Source organism: Agelaius tricolor, unplaced genomic scaffold (assembly GCF_023055355.1).
Source record: "Agelaius tricolor isolate 1412-34295 unplaced genomic scaffold, bAgeTri1.0.p SCAF_2, whole genome shotgun sequence".
NCBI lineage: Eukaryota > Metazoa > Chordata > Aves > Passeriformes > Icteridae > Agelaius > Agelaius tricolor.
In genome coordinates this window covers 75,805,001-75,826,567 of record NW_027269262.1, presented here as the reverse complement: position 1 = coordinate 75,826,567, position 21,567 = coordinate 75,805,001, and the positions used below count along the sequence as shown (strand labels likewise).

Sequence of the window (21,567 nt, the reverse complement as noted above, 5' to 3'; positions counted from 1 at the left end):
TTTTTTAAATTAAGAATGGTTACTTTGCATAGTTGAAGTCTTTTTTATTAACAGGTGTACTTGGGTTTTTTTCCCCTCCTTTGGGAATTCTTACTTTAACTAGGTAAGAGCCCTGAAGCTTAAAAAAACCCACCCACACTAACCTCTTTTTTTAAAAATTGCTAACAGACAAACTTTTAACATATCAAGTTTCAGCCTGAAACCATTAGAAGCCCTGAAAATAGGGGTCCACATTGGAAGTACTGATATTCCCCTAACTATAGCAGCAGATGCTTCTATTATAAAATTATTTAATGTCCCGATCAGTTCCAGTTTAAGATTATTAAACACAATTTCTTCTTGTTACTAGTAAGCCCTTCCCCCGCCTCCCAATTCCTCACATCAGTGCATTAACAACTGCACACAGCTGCCAGACGACTAAGCTGGTGTTTTTAAACAGTTCTTACCAGCTTTCTTCCAGATCTCCTCTGGCACGTATCCAGACGCAGGCCTGTGAAGGAATTCCCGATGAGATTCTGCAGGAGGAGGGGGTGAACAGGGAAAAAGAAAGAGCATCATAAGCAATGCTGGCTTGTTGAGAACAAGGCTTAGACAAAAATACCTTTTCTCTTTAATTATAGCTCAGACAAAGAAATCAAGTGAAGCTTTTCTCTCCTCAAAACAAAGCGGATGCCACGGCCGTAGCTCATGAATGTCCCGTAGATCAGATCAATTCTTACCATTTGAATGTCTCATCTTAAGCCAAGTGAAGATGTTCATTTTATTTTTATTTTACAGTGTTTTGAGTCAACTCTGTATGACAGTATCCACACTTTTAAGGGAGGCTTTGCAAGACAAACTGAGGGAGTGACATGCTTTGTCCTTTCTCATTGTATTTATGAAAAGGAAGAAGAAAGGGCAACAGTGCAGGTCTGGCACTTCTGCTCTGTGCAAAATAACGAGTACTTATGAGTGCAGATAAAAGTCAAGATGTCATTCCAGTGATCAAATAAGTTGTCCACAGAAAAGCAAAGGGGTGTTTCTCTAAGTTCAGATCTATGCTTTCCTACGTCTGAGCCCATGGTGGCAACTGTAGCTGCAAGAGTTTGAAAAACAGAACCTTTAACTTCAGGTTAAGGCCCTAAATACAAGCTGCCAAACAACCTCACTGGAGCTGAAGCTCGTAATTCACCCATATATTTCAATCACATTTTGACAGCTCTTTCCCCTTCTCCTCTTTTTTTTTTAAGGGTTAACCTTTAGGCCTGGGCCTAAGAGTTTTGAAATCAGCAAAATCCCTTTCACAGGGACTTCAAAGAGCTAAGATCAGACGATACAAAAAGAAAATTCACTTTGGCCTGAAATTTAGCATAGAGATCCTCAGCAGATGAAATTGAAATTGCTCCTTTCAAATGCAATATAAAAACTGATTAACTATTATTCGAAGTAATAGAGGACAAAATGAAAAAAATACAACCAAACACATAAAACTAAGTTCGCTGCCATGATTACTATTGCCAGTGTGTCAGAATTCAATTGCCTAAAGAAAATAACTTGATTTGTTACATTACAGACAGATTTGAATGTTTTTGGAGGTGCTGCTAGACGTCAAATACCTGTTTGATGCCTGGGCTTGAAATACAGCAAGAATATACCTGCCATTCTTGGAATACTAATTTTGACTAAATGTATTCAGTTTTCTATCTTAGGAGCTTTTATTCACTAACTTGGTCAAAAAGCAGTATTTTTAAGAAAAAGTGAAAGATCAGGTTTTGCAAATAATTTCTTACACCACTACATGTATCCATACAGTGCTGTTTACATACAGCAACCCACATAAATGCTTTTAAAAGATGACAATATTGCAGGCAGCAAATAAAGGTGGAAATGACAGGAGCTTTTTCAACAGAGAGTAGGGAATCCCTGTGCACTGTTTCACAGATGTAGTTTCTAGCATGAAAATCTGCAGACAGTGACTGGGAGTACATCTTCCCATCTGACAGGCAGCTGAGTGGATTTACCCAGCTCTTCTGTTTGTCATTGAAGTATGGGACAACAATTTAAAATAGATTTTTGTTGGCGGACTTTCACAGCTCTCAAGCATAAAATAGTAACACTGTATGTGTGTGTGTGTGTGTGTGTGTGTGTGTGTGTGTGTGTGTGGACTTTGCAAAACAGCTATTTATATTGGTTTAATCAACTTGATGGAGGATTTCAGACCTGATACCAAAAATGGGAAATTCTCAGTATGGTCTGGCTTGCACAATTCTGGAGATGACTAATAGCCCTGTGTACAGTTTTCACCCCTTAAAAGCTTTTAGACTTACAGGCATAGTGCCAGTTTTGTTAGGGGGACAGAGGCAACAGCAGAAAATATTGTGTGAAGGCTCAAGAAAATAAAGGCAAAAAATTAAACCACTCTTATTTGCTCTTCATGGAATACCTGCAGGAACAGACCCAACCAGGCTCCAAATGTGGCAAAACAAGGGGTTTGTAACATTCATGTCTTTGCTTTGTATTGAGTTTTTCTGTCTGGTATTTGAGGTACCATCCAGTGCAAGGGGAGCATAACCTTGATTTAAGTCTATGGCTCTTAGTTTTGGAAGGGGAAAAAAAAAAAGAAAAAAAGGAAAAGAAAGAAAAAGGACAGAGAGATGTGGAACTGATTTTTTGGTACACATGACTTTCCAAAAATGGGATTCAATGACATAAATGACCAGATTGCCAGATAATTGTTAAAATTTCCAAAACATAAACATCAATCAAGCTCTTATTCCAACCACAAATTATTTACATGAGGAATAAGATCCTCAGCAAGAAGGCTTAAATCAAGAGCTTATGAGAGACTTTCCCATAGTTTGGAATGGTGCACAAAAAGGACAAGAAGCACTTATGAAGATAATAAAAACCATATTTTCCAAGCCAGAAAAATTTTAGTAACATGGCTATTGTTTAGTCAGTGGTGATGAGTCTGTGAAAACAATCTTCTTTCTAAGGCTAAACTACAGGAAATGACCAGAGGATATAAATTTTACATATTAATGTTTTTAAGATAGGGAGACCTTCAGCTTAAGAATCACAAAAATTGCTCATTAAAACTGAAGCACAAAAGATCTTAACTTTGACATCTAGCAATGTCTAACCAAGATTAACACAGCTGAGTGAAGTTCCTAAAATACTAAATGTAAAAGCAACTGCAAAAAGCCATAATGAGGACAACACATAATATTAAATAACTAACTGCAGCACCTAGAAGTCAAAGTAAATGCTGCCTAGAATAAAACTGAATGAAATCAGACAACAATAAGAATAATCTGAAGTGACAAGGCAGATGATTCAGAAAAGGATATTGGAAAAGCTTTACATGTCAGACATTATAACGGAGGTTTGTTAATGGTGAAAATGCAACAATACCATTATGCAGAACAACAGTATGTACACTACTGAATTTACTTGAAATTCATGGCAAGGTATGAAAGCATGTGTTGGTAATTAGTCCAGTTCTTACTGAACCAAAGGAAAAAGATGAACAAGGAAAATAAAAAGCATATATGTATATGAGAATAGTCTGTACTTGTCTGTAAGTGTTTAAAAGAGGTAAAAACAAAAATTGCATGATATCAAAAATTGTATGGGAGTTTTCTATTGTAATGTGAAATAAACTTGTGAAATAGTAAAAAAGTTGTTGGAGTGGGAGAAGAATACATTTGAAGAAAACAAAGAAATTGCATTGGTTTCAGCTCTCACATTCTAATGAAAATTTTTGGTGGCTTTAAGATAAAGAGGAAAAGGTGCTGAAAGAGAGTGATGTGCAGAGATGTGGAGTTGTAAGAGCAGCCATAAATATGGATCTGCAAAGTGAAACTGAGATGAAAGGCTAGGACCAAATAAATTATATGAAGTCTTATGTGATCATAAGGCTCAAGCCCAAGAAAACAGAATAGAAAGACTTAGAAAGAAAAGAATTGTTCAGTAATCTCAAAGAGCCTAATTCACATTTGGAAAGAAGGACAGAAGGTAAGTTGGCAAAACAAAAGAATTGAGTTTTTTATCACCGGACACTGACATGCAAGTGTATAACACAAAGTATTAAGAAATGGAGATGAACAGCTGATGTTTTGATGATCTTTTACAATTTACTGCATTCATGAAAATACTGGCAGTGATAATAATACCCTGCATGCTGTACTGAATATTGAGGCTCAAAAATAATAGAAGCTACATATAAACAGCCCTGAACAAATTAAAGATATATGCCTTTTTATGTATTTATGTGGTTTCCATATTTCAAATGCAAGTTCTGCTTCATTCCATCCTATAATAAATGTAACACCGTTAGTGGGACACAGAAAACAAACGAAAAAAAATTCTCAGAGCAAAAAATATAAAATATTCACTGCCTTGTTTGTAAGAGTCAAATTCAAAAATGTGCCAGTTCCACATAATGAAAAATAGAGATAGAGATCTGAAGGTGGGTATTACTGATGAGACTACCTTGCAAACCTGGTTGGGAGGCAAGTCTTCCCAGTATTTTTAAGTACATCTTTGCCCTTCTTTGCTCTCTAATACATTTTTGTGGCTATTGCAACACCCATTGAAATTGTGTTAAAAATATAGTTGTTATGTTGTGTTCTCATTGTAAAAGAAACAGAAAAGAAAAGCCACATAGGTACTGTATTATTGAATTATCCTCAAGCAGAGGCCATGTCAGAGCTGAGCACTGAGAACACACACATGCAATGTTTCTGCAGTTGGAGCCCTACCTAACAGCATGCAGTTCACTAAGCCACAATCTAGCCCAAGCCTCCCATGCAGAGAGTGGATTAAGAGCAATACTTAATGTCATCAGTGACCAGTATCACAGAGGCTTTACATTCTAGAATTACAAGTTATAAATGTTACTGTGGTATTCACAGCATTATGGTTTGCTCATGTTGAGAATATCATGCATATCACAACACTGCTGATTATCTGCAAATGGCAAAGGAACAGGTTTATCATCACAGCATGAATAGATATGTCTTGGCAGGAATGCTCTGGCTGACGCTGAAAACATGATGGTGAACAGCTTTAGACAAAATAAAAAGTGTCTGAAAGGGTTAACATTTAGAAATGTATTAAGAAATGGCTAACCTATGTGTTTTTCACAAATTCATAGACTTCTGAGAATCCTGGTTTCCTGAGGCAAATCCTGCAGTTATTGCACTCTTCAGTTGGAGATTTCAAACTCTATTTTGTAAGATTTCCATTCAGATAAATTCAACAGACACAAAATATCAACACTGCTGCAGACCTTCTGATGTGTGCCTGCTCCACTTATCTAGAGCCACAGCTGCACTCAGTATGGCTATAGATCTTGTTTATAACCCATGATGCTGAAGAACCCTCATCTTTAATTTATCCTACTGTGTGTATTTCAGTATACAGCGTCTGATATGGGTAATTATTCACTATTAGGATGAAAGTTGCAGTCCTGCTGCAGTATGTAGTACTGAAATTCTTCAGCAGAAATGGAGGAGTTGGATGATGTATTATTCACTTCATAGACCATCACAGTTAATCAAGTGAATATATATAAAGTCTGAGTCATTTTTAGACTTTCATAAACATGTATTATTCAGACTGAAAAGACCCTCTTACCTTCAGCACATTCTTGGAGAATAATGGAAGCTTGTAACCTGTTGTAGCTAGCTAATGTGTATATTGGATTACTTTGAATTAAAATGAATGATCAAGTATTTAATTTTTAAATTAAAAATAGCAACAGAAAAATATTGATCAGATATTGCAAACTTCCAGGCTCAACATGATTTACAGTGATGTCAAATTAAAAGAAGCAGAAAAATCCTTGGCATGAAAAAAGTCTACTGGTTCAAAATGACCACCAGAATTTTCTTAAATTACTTTTCAACTCAAATTATCCATGCTAGATCTCAGGTCAGAGTTTTTCAGCAAGACCTATCTATGAAGACTGTGGCATGTTTGTAATGAGAAGTTATCACTTCAGTGATGATATTTGAATCATAAAGAAAAAGAAAGAAAGGCACAGATAATGTAGCCATATGGCCCCCTATTTTTTCTCTCTTGCTAGTGGAGATGACAGGATGGATTTAAAGGCTGGATTATCTTGTTGAGAAAAAAAAAAACAGAAAAAGGTACAAAGGGAATTCACTGACATTTAGAATCTCTGTAGCAAACCCCCCAGTATGTACATGCTGTGGTACTTTAATTAAAATATTGGAGCAATTTTCCAATCCCTTTTCCCCCACTTCAAAACCAAAATAAAAAAGCCCTAAAGCATCTCAAGGCTCACAGACACTGCTTTAGTTTCGTTATACCTCTGAATGTTAGGGATTTTCATTTCGTTAACTAGATTACTAGCAGATTTGAGGAAATATAAGGATTAGCTTTCCATAGACTCCAAAGTAAGTATTTTCTCCCTGTCATGTCAGACATAAAAGCACTTCTAACCAATATTTACAACTGATATGGATGCTACATCACTGAAGCTATACAAGTTTCATGTTTGTGAGTCTCAGAAGTATTTTTTCAACCAAATAACCAAAGTGGACGTGTTAAAATTGAATGGACTCCAACCATTTCATTTGTACCCACAGTAATGCAGAGCTGACCGATATATCCAATGCCAAAGACTATGCTGTATAACTGTCTTTGAAGCCAGAAGACTTTGCTGTTTCCAAGAATTCATCTTGACATATACACAAACAAATGCTAATATAGGGATCTAACTGTATGCTTGATCTTCATTTTTTCTTATGTACCTATTGTTGTGGTGATGACTATTTTTCTTGGATTGCAATATTATCTATAAAGTTTTGATGTATGTCATGAGTTCCAGTTTCCTTAGAGAACTTTCATTTTTTCTACCTACTAAGTACACAAGCAGCATGGCCTGTCTCTTTTTGCATCACAGCTTCACTAGAGAAGCGAGCCACTGCTTTAGATCTATTCACAAGTGTTCTTCCTGAGGTTGCAAATGTGATTGACGTTTCAGATGCCGTATTTATGAGTCTTCCTTTACATTACACTTAGCACTGTTCATACAAGCCATTACCTGAATACTTTCTGAGAAGGGCTCCTCCAGGGACCAGACTTATTAGTGAACTATGGACGCATTTCCATAACCCTTCCTCCCACTGATTGGAACATATTTATAGAGCTATTGACTCAAGTAATTTGACATTCACACAAAAAAGATTTGTTTGTTATCAAGAGGCACCAAATATTACAGTAGTAACTCTAGAAATTTACTAAGAGAATGATGGAGATGGGATTAGATTTTTTCTGTTTTTCTATTTGCAATTAAATAAATTTTTGACTTGGTAAGTTATTCTTAAAGGCAAAAGGAAAACACAGTTAAAATATAGTTGCAAAATAATACACATTCTACTGATTCTATTCTGTAATTCTAGGAATGAACAGAATTTATGATGATTTTGAGTAGATGGCATTGGATACAGACAATTTATTTTTTATAAGACAATATTAGACAAGCAAGCATAGTCTCCTGATGTCTTCAAAAGAGCAAGAAAAATAAAAAGGTATCACAAATATGTTGCTTTATCATATCTGCCAGGAAAGTGAGGAGATGGGGTAGAAAAAGGCCAAAATACTAGTAACTCACAGAAAGGCCCCAAATTAAAAGCTTGTCTTTATAGAGCAGAGTCCTCTCAGAGTAGTTGTGAGAGGCACTGTGTGAGAGTGACTGTGAAGGTCTGCAGGGGGGACAGCCCAGCTGTCTGGTCTGCTCCTGTAAGGCAGCTGCAGCCCACCCAGCTCAAGCTCTGCTGCCTGAGCCAAGGCCTGGACAGCTCCATGGAACTACACAACAAACAGTCCTCAGACACACCTGCACAAGCTGCAGTGATGGACACAAACCTAGGAGGATCATGCATGCATGACTGTGAGCATTCCAGATCTTGTTCCTTTCTTAAACAGAAACCAAGTGCACCTAAGAAGTGCTAGATCTTTACAAGTCCATTTCCTTAGAAAGACAACTTCCAAGTTAAGGAATTTGATTTAAGAAGGTGACAGCCCTCTTTTTCAAATCACAATCCAGGAGCACCTACAGATTTTTTTAAACAATCATGAAAGAGAAAGAGTCAGAAGGGACAGAGAGTCAGTGCACATCTCACTGCTCTGCCTCCCCTACATGACAGTCTGTCCTCTTACCCCATCCTCTCAGACTCTGCAGAATGGAAAGCAAATTACCAAGCATCACCCAAGAAACCTCAAGCCATTCCACCCAGAAACACCACTGTTTGGGCATAAGAGTTATAGTGAATTCAGCAGTCAGCAGAGAGGAATCATCACTATAGCAGAAGAATCAGAACAAATGCAAACATCATCTATCACTTAGCTAAGCTTAAAGAGAATCAGCACACGATTTTCAATGAGGATACTGTACCTAACGAAACTGGATCTGGATTCACTGGACTCTGCTGTCTGGAATGACTACTGCTGCTGTTTCCGCCTTTTTTTAAATCCTCCGCATCGCTGTACCGCCGTATCCAGTAATTCAGCTCCTCGCGGTCTGCTTCCTGACATCGCCGTAGGACAGTGAGAGATCGTCTGGTTTTTTCCACCATGTCCATTATACAGTTCAACAACTATTCACAGCAGTGGATGGAGCACAGAAACAAAGAAGAACTTTTTGTTCACAGAGTGACATAATAATAAAGAAAATATCAGTGTGTTGAGTGCATGGGTTTTAATAATGAAGGAGTCCCTCTCTGTTAACCTCAACTATAGCTGAAAAATTCTAGACTTGTTTTAAGAATGACAATCCCTTCCTTTTTAACTGGCAATCCAACACTATATAAATAGGGACTTACAGGAAAAAGAGCAAAGACAAGGAGAAAAAAACTGAACAGGCTGTAGCCCTGCCACTAGTACTACATGGCACCAGAGAGGACACAAGATGTGGTCCAGAACTGATGCCTACAAATTTTACAAGAGATAATAAATTCAGGAACAAATCCAAGCCCCAGATCCAGTGTTTATAGAGAAAGTCCATTCCTCTATTAGCAGACTGTAATAATTAGGATAAGGCAGGAGACACTTATCAGGAAGGCCTGGTATGAACTATCTAATGGGGAACATCAAGCCCTCTGATTTAATAAGCAAAGCTTTCAAAACCTGTCCTGGAATTCAGATAGGTTTCAAAATAAAAATTTTAAATTCCTATCTTGGAAGGCCTCTGTTCAGACAATTACACATATATTGATATTTAGCCCTTACATGGTCAAGATGTTTCCACTCTTCTGCCCATTCTCTGTCTGTTAGCCTGTGATCAATCATTTCTTCTTGACGTGTGCCATGCAACCCTGCCAAAGAGGAGCAAATTATGTTTACAACATTGGAAGTCCTCTATGGGCGAAAAAAAAAAAAAAAAAACCCAGAAAAAAAAAAGAGCCTATAGACAAAACCATCATATATTACCTGTTCTAGCATCACGAATACCACCACCAAAAAAAAACCCAAAAAAAACCCAAAACCAACCAACCAACCAACCAAACAAACAAAAAATACTTCAAAAAAACTTTGCTCTAAATTCTCTTTAGTACTTTTCCGTACTTTTCCTCACACAAGATGCTACTATTTTGTCCAATTTCATGTCTTCAATTCTGTAAGTTCTATACATTGCAAATGTATAGAACCTATGTCCTTTCAAAAATGGACATAACTCTTTCAGACTATGTACAATTACTGTATACATAAATATAACATAATACAATATATAATTTTTTGTTTGCAGTACTTGAAGTCAGCAAGGCAATTATTTGGTAACTCACTGCATATAATACTAGCTGTACTTCAGAGAGTTGAAAAAAATATTAGTGTAAACTCAGTGTTATTCCACTAAATACAGTAATTACTACCATGTCAACAGAGCATCATTAAGGGTTCATCCCTCCACAGATGTTTAAACAACATGTGGTTAAAATGTAGCACATATATCAGAGCAGCTGACAACATGATACAACCAAGCCAGTATTTATTATCAACACTCAAGGGGAACCAACACTTGTTCTTTGCTTAGCCTCCTCTATACAGATGCTGAATATTTGTAAGTGTTCCTCTTTTACTGAAGATTTGTTTTAAACAAGGAAGAACAGAAAGTGCAGATGTGAAACAAAATCCAAGAGTATCAGGCATTCCATTAAATCAAACTGTGCTGCACGGGGTGTGGCTGGTGCTTCTGTTGTTCACATCCTCCACACTCTGGACATATCACACACAAAACACTTTTTTGAAAGATAACAACTTTCTTCTGCTCTAAGCTGAAATCAAGCTATTTTGATGTTGCTATCACCACAAATCTGACATTAGAAGAAAAATAAATGGCTCTACCTATCCTTGCCTGCCATACACCTGAGTGTCCATGTCATCCATATAGCTTTGAAAACACAGGTTCCTTCCATTTCTGTCCCTCTTACTTAGAGACACAATTCAATCCACTTTTACAAGCACAGATCTGAAATAAGGCCATTAGAAGCAGCTGGATGGACAAACAGCCATAAAGGCTATATCTGAACTGCAGATAAAAAAGTCCTGTTCACAAAATAAAGTTACAAGGGAAACAGAAACCTAAAAAAACAATGCAGAAAATCAACGTGCCTTACCCATAGGTCTGTTTCTGTCCCTGAGGTCCCTGTGGTTGGGGTGTCTGTATGAGTCCCTGTAGTGGTGGGCAATGGCCATATCATCCAAACGATAATGCTGAGGTGGAGGTGGGGTGGGATGAGGCAGACCATTGGGCTGATAAGATAAGCCATTATTTGGACTGTACCGCTGGCCTGGGCTAATAGTGCAAGGCCGCTTGCTTGGATGCTCTGAGTGCAAAGGCTCTCTGTCAAAGCCGTTTTCTTTGGTTCTGAAAAATAAAGCAAAGGAACTTTAATTCACTTAGTGAATAGAGGATGGGAACATGCACCCCCACCTACACATGCAGCTTCAGGAACTGAAGATTGTTCTTCACTTTGCTCCAAATGTGTGTTTGGAGATGTTGCAGAACATTTCATAACACTGCTGATTCAAAACATACAAAGGACTCCTTCACCTTGTCTAACCATCCCTGTAACTTGAGAAATACTGTCAGGGTGAGCGTTCTGACAGAGCCACCTAACGAGGGGCTGGAGAGCAAGCAGCCTTTGCTGAGATCACAGACTGATGGGGTAGGTGCACATGCAATTGCAGAGGTGAAACCATCAACTGATACATGAAACTAGGCACCAAGAAATTCCAATATTCAGTAGTGCTATAGCTTATAGTGATTAGGAGGAACCTGCCATTCAAGAAATGGTTTTGTTTTCAAGAGGATACCATAGTGAATGTCAGTGTGCTGAAGCTCAGCATACCATGAGCTCCCATCAAGATCAATGTCACACAGAGACTTTGGGGAAGAATTGACTCTAAATGATGAGAAATGCAGCCTTCAGAGATTTTTGCACCATCTGGGCAAAGGTGCTGTGACTATCATTAATTTTGCAGGAAGATGTGGCTAGACTCAAGTCCTCAGTAATGTTCAGGACTTCCCACTCCATTACTCTTAGACAGGGGCTTTATGCTCAGGTGACTTGGAAGAGCTACTGAGGAGAAGGACAGGGGTTTTTTATGTTCTAGTTACTCTTCAATTAAATTCATAATCAGCTATTTCCAAAGAACTCTCTACTTGACACCTCTGCCTGAGAACCTTGAACTTACCCCAAACTAATTCTCCATTAAAATTATATTTTAAAAAACTCATAAACAAACAAACAAACAAAAAAGCAAAAAAAAATTTAAAAAAAGGAAAGAAAAACAAACAAAAAACCCCCAAACAAACAAACAAGCAAAAAAACCCACCCTACAGTTACTTCAACAGGTTCACAACCCTTCTGGGGAAGTTTCATTTCACTGAAATGTTTGGGGTTTTTTAAACCACATGAATAAAGAAAACCTACAAAATATTAGTTTTGATCAGAAAGTTTCTTAGATATAAATATTGCAAACTGAGGTTTCATTCCTCCTTCCATAAACTGCTGTTATATTCCAGTTTTTTTATAAAAGAACTTTATCCTCTGGAATAAAGGGATGGCATAATGTATCATTCCTAGTAATAACACAATTTTTTGACACTGACAGAAAGGTAAATTGGAGCAAATTTTCTTGTTTGCCTATTGTTAAAACCAACTGCTCTACAACAAACCTTCCCCCAGAAACCAATCAACTACCCTTGAGCAACTGTCTGTGGGGAAACAGTGTATTGTCACCCCTCAACAGGTTCCCATTTAAGGCCAATGAGAGGAAGGATGAAACCAAATCATTGCCAATATCCTCTGAGAGAGAGAATCAAACTAAGATCTTGTAACTTGCAGCAGGAAATTAAAAGATGGGCTGCATTGTTTTCAAAAGGAGTGAAGCAATTTCTCAGAGACCTCACCAAAATTACTAATGCCAGAGAAGCTGCAGGTATATATATATTTTACTAAACTGTAATTTGGCAAAAAGGGAAGAATCTTTCACCAGCACAGCAGGACATCTATTCTCATTTTGGGCAGATATAAAAGACATACTTTGCTAAAGTGGAGCACGTACCTTGTTCCAAAAGAAATGCAGCATGGCTGTGAAAACTACTAACCAAGAAAACCTGAGGTCCATCGTATATTTTTTATTAGTTTTGGCACGATGTGCCTGCTTGCAATAACTCCCAATGGGTGGTGATGTTTATGACAGCTCTTCAAGACAAGTTTGTATTTAGTGGCTGGCGGGTGTTTTCTTTGCACATATTTACACCAAGTCAGTGTGCCTATCCTCCAGTTGTCAAAATACTATGCAAGCAAAAGAAATTGACTTTTCTGTCTGTACAAGGCAAACTAATAATTCACCTAAGTCCTTTAGTACCACAATTAGAATGTTCTCTAACTTAGATGGGTAAAAGTCAGAAACAGCAAACAATTAAATAACTCATTGACTTGATCACTGAGATTAAACTGGGACAAGTGGGAATCCAGTTTTCCTTTTTTGCACTACAGCTTGATGTTAAAGTCATATATTTTCATACAAATGTATATATTTGTACCTAATGTACAGGTATTTCTGTGTTTTTTAAGAATGCTTTGTACTTAATTACCTTAACTGGAATGCACTACTTTAGCTTGGAAAACACACCAGCATATCCAGTGCACTCTGATTAACATAGAAACTAACATGACTTTTGAAAACATATTTACTGAAATGATGTTTTTGCTATGTCTTTTCTGGGTGTAAAAATTTAATTCTACAATTTGTTGTTATATTTTCTGCACTGACCAAATAAACAGCTTACCAGAATACCAGAATGAGACTGTACATAAACTCATTTTATGTTTTTGACCACATAAAAATATATAAAAAGGTAACAACTTAGAAAACCTCATCAGAACAGGAACTGCTGCCAAATTTACTAAATATGAATACACTGAATAGAGTGATAAAAGATGAGGTACTGAAGAGTGCCATAATTCAGATGCTCTGAATTTTACCTACTAGTCTGCTTCTGATCTCAGTCCTACTCATTCTTTAAGATCTCACCCCCGTGGGGCAACAGCATTTTCCCAGGTGCCTGAGGAAGCACTCCTATTTCCCAGTAACTGGCACACCCATGTGAATAGTAGTTCCAAATATAACACCATCACAATTTTATTCTGCTTTCATCTGATTTTGCAAAGTAACCAGAAGCTGTAGAGTGGAAATAACAGTGAATGTGCAGGAAACATAACTGGCACTTTTTCCCTTACTCCTCTTGGCCACCTTTTTCCTTGATGTGCCTTTAAATCAACAGTGTTGTTTGGAAAATTGTTAATATGACAAAGATGGAGTCCTTCAGCTATAAACACACAAGGGGTCATTTTACTTAAAGCCATGATTTACTTAGATTAAAGACAGCAGAATAGACACTACTTTTTAGCCTGTATGCATTTAATGGAATTTATGTTGTTTTTAGGTTGTGATTTCAGTTTTAAATTATTGCAATTTATGGAGAATTTCCTGGGTAGAAAATCTGACCATGCAAAACTGCCTTGGCTAGAAAATTTGGTTTCACCTGATCAGGAGTATTACACAAATTTCAAAGAACACTAAAGCCAGCTTACATGAAGGAGACAAAGCTGTTCATCTACTATTTGTGCAAGATGCTTTGATTTAAACTGACTTCCACCAATAAAGGTTTGATGAATCAAACAAATGATAATGCTTTGCAGGAATAAAGTATCTGTTTATAATACTGTGTTACAGAAAAAATTACTTTTCTGCCTTGCTAACAATTCATATTACAAATTCTTTTAAAATTCCTCATAATTACACATGGCATACAAGGAGGACAGATGTAAGAGCCGTGAGCATCCTTCACCTTACTGAGATACTGAGGAGCCTCTTCAAATAAGATTTACTAACAGTATCATCAAAATTTATCTCTGTGCCCAGGTACCTTCGACATTTATTTCATGTCATTGGTTCCAAGTGTACTGCAACCACAGCAGCACTTTCTAAAGTCACAACACAATCATAGCCACTTTTGTTTTCTTCTCACTCAAAATAATGTTATTCTAACAGAATTTTTTGTTATCCTATATCCACTTAGTAGAGAACTGTCATAAATGTAGAGTCATTATATGGCATGCTCACATGCCATGAGCCTTTTCCAGCAAGCTCAAAGGATGAGTAATTAGCACAAAGTTTTTTGTTGTTAATGTATTTAAAATCATGTGATTTATAATTAAGCATTCATTCACCAAAATAAAAACTTACTGTGGTCCAAGTTCCTTTGCTTTATTACAGTAGAATGTAAACTCCAAAACTTGTAAACAAAACACAGTGAACACTTTGTTCATGACATGTCATGAACAAATTACCAAAATGTGTTGTCTCCTCAGGTGTCAGTTTTCCTCTCTTGCAGTGACTGATGGTTCCCAGTGTTATTACAGAAACAGATTGATCTTTTTAATGAGCTAGTTTAATAGACTCCAAAATCTCACCGTGGCTGCTCATCCGTGTCAGACCATATGCACCAAGAAAACATTCAGTAAAACACAAAGCTCGGCTGTCAGATTGCTCTATAAAACCTCACATACAGTAGACTTGGATATGCAGATAAATAACAAGAATTGGAAAATGGATATGCAAAAAAGGTTCTGAAATTATAAGCAGAAGAAAAAAATACTGTATGTGGGTTTTCTTCAACAAAAAATCATGAGGCAGCTGTGGTTACATGTAACATTTGTTCCACCTTCTTTGCCTAATCTTCTACTGTACTCTTCCTCTAATAGAATTAATAGTATGCAGTTACCCATGTCCAAATGAAAAATATAAATGTGTATGTATATATATATAACATATTCATTATATACAATACATGCCTGTGTATAACTATATATCCATACATCTATATCATATACCTTGGGAAGTGAAAAAGATACCACAGTTTACTTCAGTAAGACACACATCTTCAATCAAAATTACTCCAGCTGCACTTAGTTCTCCTGGAAGGAGGTGGCCTTTGAGAAATTTTTTTTCATTTACTAGCCATGGAGTCACAGTAAACCCTTCCCTTAAAGTATGTCTGCTATCTTCCGCTGTACTTTATTAGTACATTTGAAAATTACTTATATTTCTAAACAAAAGGTATGTCTATTTCCAGATGTTTCCTCATGCTCCTCTGTAAACAATTAAAATAATTAATAGTGTAATGAGTATAAAGTCAGACAAGTATTTGGTTTCAATACTCACTCAGTCTAGGCATGTTCAGCCTCTGAGGACAGTTTTTTGTGGTTGATTTACTTACATTAACCAAATTAAAAGGTATGCAGACTCCAATTCAGTAAATTTAAGAATCTTTCCAAAAGCATCTTGTTCTTTTTACTAAATCTGTTGCACAAATGTTCTTGAGTGCACAAGACAACTCCACTGAACTTGGCTCAGCCAACACTACCACGTATTTTTTTCTGTATAGCTTTTATTATAGTCATAGACAATGGAGATGTAGATGTGACTAACCAGTGACAGGGCTGCTTGACACTGAACAAAAGCAACTTATTTTTTAAGCTCAAGGTAACATTCCAATGAGTCCACTGGGCAGTCTCTTTTTCATGTGAGCCTTTTTCATGACAGCAAACAGTTGCAGGGTCAAAAAGAAAGGATGGGTTTTTTTGAAACACCACTTCCCCAGAACTAAGGAGCTGAATTTCAGGCTGCAACTGACAGAAGCTGCTGCACCTTGGAGTGTGCAGGCCAATGGGACACCCCATGCTACACCCTCCCTGGACCCTGGGAATTCAAACACAGGCTCTTACCCACAACAATGGAAGATAAACTATCTACCCCTTACCCCAAAAGCTGCATGACTCCCCAAGTTGTTTGCAGCCTAAGAGAGACTTCAGTTGTGAAGCCAAAGGTACTTGGCTTTCAAGCAAAGACTCAGGAATTTTAAGAGCACCTTTTAAACTAAAAGGAAATGCTGGGAAGAAAATTCATAAACCATACCCAAATATCTCTAGGTCTGGGCCTCAGTTTTAACTAAAAGATGAAGGCTGACTTTAAAATCCAATATTCTCCTAATCTGCTGGTCCTTTTATGTGCTAATCTTACGTCCTTTTTATTATAAAATCAATACAGGGTCTTTCCATTACAAAATTCTTGTCCTAGTTTCTACCTGCACCACCCATCTTCTCCCTCACAAGCAGGACTGAAGATAACACAGGTGAGACAGTACTTACTACAAAATAACCAAAATTCAACTCTGTCAAACAGGGTCTCAAAGAGAGGGAGCATTATTCCAAATGCAAAGGAAAGACTTTATTTTACATTTTTCCTTTGTGGCCTTATGGGAAATATGAGTAATACTCCTCTCCACTAACAGGAAAGAAAACAGTGAGTGAGGGCTGTTGGGAAAGCACATCCCTCTTCTTGTCTGTATTCTGTCAAGCAATACCTCACTGGCTTATGAGATAATTTCATGTGTGTCTATCTCCTTGTAGGAAAAATGTTGTGTCTGCTACTGAACCGGAGTACAGCATGCTGACATTTAAGTCATTCACAAGATATTAAGAGGCCTTTTTAACAGATGTTTTGCTACACAACTCTGCAAGATTGAGAATATACAGAACTACTCCCAAGATACTAAATTTTGGCTTTAGAAAAATTATTTCATTGCACATGTAAGAGAATACAGGTATAATGTCCAAAAAGTAATCATCTTTCTCTTTCTGAGGGGCACAAACATGCTTGTATTAACCCCAATAGCTCCTTCAGTTTGGTCTAGTTGTCTGGAAAAACTGGTGGAAAGAACGTAGCTACATATAAAAGGAGCTTTTCTGCTATACCTTAATTTTCTTGCCGGTTCATTGTGATTTTTCTGAAACACAATCTCAGGAAAACTAATTTCAAATACTTACACATCTTTTTCTATCTAATGGCTATGTGACTTTAGATTTTACTGTTCACTTCCGGCTATGAAAAGTCTAAAGTTTTACTGTGAGCTTTCAGACTTTGTTTTCTGTTTATTTTTGTGCCATTCGAGCCTGTTCCAATACAAAAAATGTCACCTATACTAAGTTATGAGGCTTCTTGACTTTGCAAATCATCTTTTTCATTTAAAAGGTAACTAGGATACTTGCATACCTCAGGCATACAAGTAGTGGTATTTTGCAGAAAAGCATAATAAAAGTTTTCCACACTATAAAACCCATGGCAAACAAATCAATGAAAAATACAATACCTGAGTTTCCCAAAGGTAAAATGTAAATGCCAGTTGAATTTCTAACATTAGCATAGGAAGGCACTTAAAAGTAAATAACCACAAGAGTAATTTCCTTGTAACACTGAACAAAGAACTTTATTCCAAAAAATAAAAACTGTTCCATACCCCTAAAGCCACTGTACTTCACACACATGCATTCGCTTGTCCCATTTCTGCATGGACTCCCCACAACTCAACAACAAAACAGATTGCAGTGAACATTTCTCCTCTTTGAAATACCCTTATGCATATTCCATGTATGGATATGGAAATACGGCACAACAGAAGGAGTCAAAGCCCTGAGTGTGCTCTGGGGTTTGCCCTGTACTTCCCAATATAAATGCCTAGCGACTCTCCTCACATTTAATGTTGAGTTCAACAAAACGTCAGATGCAAAGGACTTGCATATGGAGCTGGCATAATCTGCTGCTTGGCACTACATCACTGAAATACTGTGCACAAATACAGTAGTGGCTGACCATTACTCCTGTGTGGATATGACCACAGTGTGTCCTGAGGTGACTGAATCACTGTGTGCATGTATTATATTTATATACTCAGGAATATATATGTGTATGCAGCTCTCTCTATATAAAAACATGTAGGTGTGTATATGCAGACATGCATAAGCAGGACCTGTTATGAAAGGACATGGGGAATGATTTTAAGCTAGTAAGAGAGTAGATTCAGACTAGAAAGAAATTTTTAATTGGAAGGTGGTGAAACACTGGTTTCCGAGAGAGTGGTGGATGCACCATCTCTGGAAGCATTCATGGTCAGGTTGGATGTGAAGGACCTGCACCCAGGGAACACCACCCAAGTATCCCCCCAGCACCCACCCTCATGCTGCCCCTGTGCTGGAGGAGCTCAGCACCTCGGGCCCACAGACACTGTGGGCAGGACAGGAAAGGTGCTCACCTGTCTGGAGTTCGCCTCTTCCCGTTTTCGTTCACATCGAGAAGCAGCTCTGAGGAGTCAACAGGTGAGGTGGTGCTGGCATCCAGAAGCAGCTGTTCGTGCTGGGCGAGGTACTGGGCTGGGTTCTGCTTGGCTAGCCTTGCACAGTGCAGCAGCTCCCGCTGCAGCAGGGGCAGATTGGCCTGCAAGAGAGCAGCACGTGTTTAGAGGGCAGCTTGCAAGCAGTTTCAACACAGATGAAGAAGAAAAATCAGAAATCAGAGGAAAGCCTGCTTTGAGTTGAAACTGTTGCCATCATTCCCAGCTAGGTTTGTGGTTAGCTGCCTGAAGGGAGGCAGCCTCCAAAAGTGGCTACAGCTGTACTAAATATGCATGGAAGGATGGGAGCTTACCAAAAATGTAAAAGAAAACAGTAAATGCTGTGAGAAAACCAGGTCTGAATGCCACATCTTTAAAGAGGGAAAAAGCATTGTTTTGGCTGACTTCTGCTTTCTAACTGTCTAAAACCTGATCTCCTATGGAGCAGCTGTTTTCAACAAGTGACAATCCTTTGTTTCCCATTCAGACTGCAGTTAGTACTTGGAAAATGTCTGAAACCAGGGGATCTGCAACTCTATGAGCTGCCTCAGTCACCATCCTTTGAGGGCCTTGGGGAGAACAGGACTGAGAATAGGATTGCCCTCAGCCTTCCCATTACACTTGCAGTTGCACATTAGGATAAAGATTACAACAAAATCTCACATTCCAGAGCTTCAGTTAATCACCCAGAGGGATACAATCCTCCTCCTAGCCAGATGTAGCTTGAAGGATTTCTAACTGTTCTTTCATGGCCCCACTGGGACTTGGGTCATGGCCTGGAGATTACAAGGACTCAGACAAAGAGAACTGAAAATGCTGGTTGATCCCTGGGCAGCACATTTTGCCCATCTACTGAGGTCACACTTAGTCATATGTTTTGCCAGAGCAGGTGGAACCGCATGTCCCTTCCCTCTGCAGAGATAGTTACACATCTTGGGAAACATCTTCCTTTCTTTGCAGCACATGCCAACATAGATACTAGGAAAGGCCACTCATTTTTACCTAATTATTTTTTGTACCATAAAGGGATGTGCAATGGCCTCTCTTGTTCCATCACTATTGCACAATGATTTTTCACCTCAGAATTTTCAAGTATTGGATTAAATTTCATGACCTTTTGTAACTAAAGATAAGACACAGAACTTCAGTATCTTCCTTTGCTTTTGAAATAACTCTTTAAAAAAACCCAAATAAACAAACTCTTATTTTTTAAGCAGGAAAATACTTCTGAAGTCAAAAAAGGTCTAAAAGTAATGTTCATGGAACCAAACAAAAAACAGATGGTCTGAAAAGTTTTGAGCCCAGGATCTTGGTAAATTACTTTGTTAGCATTATAACAATGACAACTGCTCCAGCACCTGTTGTTACCATAAAAGCAGAACCATTGTGCCACAAAAAATGCCAGAATAGTCAGTACATATGAAACTTTTAACAGCAGTGAAAAACCTAGAAATTGCTATCAGTTATTCCTAGGATGAAAAGACAGTTGGTTGTGGAATATGGAGGTCTTTTCAGACCTGCACAGAACGGAAATATTCTGTGAAAGAACCAAATATCTATTTTCTTTCGGTTATCAGAGAGATGGACTGACTGTATTGTGAGCAGTGTTTTTCACTTGTTTTAATTTCACTGTTTCTTTAAAAAGCTCACACAGAATACAGGTCAAGACACCCAACTACTTCAATTGCCTTGAGTGGCAGAAAATAGTTGGAAAAGTTCACATATATTTACAAATAAATATCTAGAAGAAATAAAAGAATCAGATCTAGTATTTGACTAGTGGTACATAAATAAAAGATGTATTACATCTCAGCAGGCCTGTGAGGTAGAAATGTGAAGGCCCTACTTAGGAGGTGAGTAATGAAGGAAGAAACAACATATTTGTGTTCCTTTTCCACTATCACAAATAAAAAAGGGCCTTTTTAATGTATAGATACTCCTAGAGACAACCAAATTTTGAACTGTTCAGCAAAAACTGTGATTTATTTTACTTGTTTACCTTCTCCTAAAGAAATGTTCATTCTTGCCCTTTAACCATAAACATGAACATTTGCCGATAAATTTATCTAAATAGATTGAACAGATTTTCTTTGCACAGAACAAGCATGTACAGCTTTTAATACGTTTATTAAAAACAGATACATTCAGTTGCTTAATTTTTTATAAGTTAGTAAAGAAAACTATAATTACAAGCCCATAATTTGGGCTTGTAATAGCACAAAGTAATATTTAGACAAATACATAACTTGAAGTCAAGAAAAGCAGTATTGAAAAATTTATAGTTCAGCTCAAGTATTTTCAACCTGCTCAAAACATTATTCTAAACAATCTTTATCAAACCATATATTAATAAATAATTTGATTGTTGGGAGAATATTAATCAGGACTTCTCTATAGGTAGGTCAAGGGTGCAGACTGCTTCTGATCACTATGGCCCTGATACACAAGAACAAGTTTTTGGGAAGATAATGAGAACTAATTTTGAATGCAGAATGAAACATCAATATTCTCCCTATTGTAACTTGAGTGTACTCATAGAGACTCTGAAACTAACGTGGCGTTGGACACAGAGGATTGTGCAGAGGTTCTGCTCTGATAGCAAAGGCAGCTCTCTACACCTGCAGGAGCCCATTGCTGCTGATGGAGGCATAGACAGACTTCTGTACCACTGCATGTGAGAGATACAAACCAGTTCTCAACCAGAAAAACTCTGACTGCAAACAAACACGGCGTTACTGGCTTCCACCACCCTAAATTGCCACACTTCAGTGTCTGAAACATGCTCCACTTCTGTTTTGGATTGGGCCTTATATCCT

General features: G+C 37.6%; 1 protein-coding gene across 5 annotated transcripts in view; it reads right to left on the bottom strand.

Annotated features, from left to right (window-relative positions):
* Positions 1-21,567, bottom strand: part of RUNX1T1 (RUNX1 partner transcriptional co-repressor 1) — a 114,718-nt gene that overhangs the window by 18,607 nt on the left and 74,544 nt on the right. For all 5 annotated transcript variants that reach the window (XM_071421612.1, XM_071421613.1, XM_071421616.1 and 2 more), the window contains 5 exons: positions 18,674-18,855; positions 10,626-10,876; positions 9,241-9,326; positions 8,408-8,609; positions 447-515 (listed from right to left, as the gene is read on the bottom strand). In XM_071421612.1, coding sequence (XP_071277713.1) covers positions 447-515; positions 8,408-8,609; positions 9,241-9,326; positions 10,626-10,876; positions 18,674-18,855 — 790 coding nt within the window. The remainder of the gene's footprint in view (positions 1-446; positions 516-8,407; positions 8,610-9,240; positions 9,327-10,625; positions 10,877-18,673; positions 18,856-21,567) is intronic.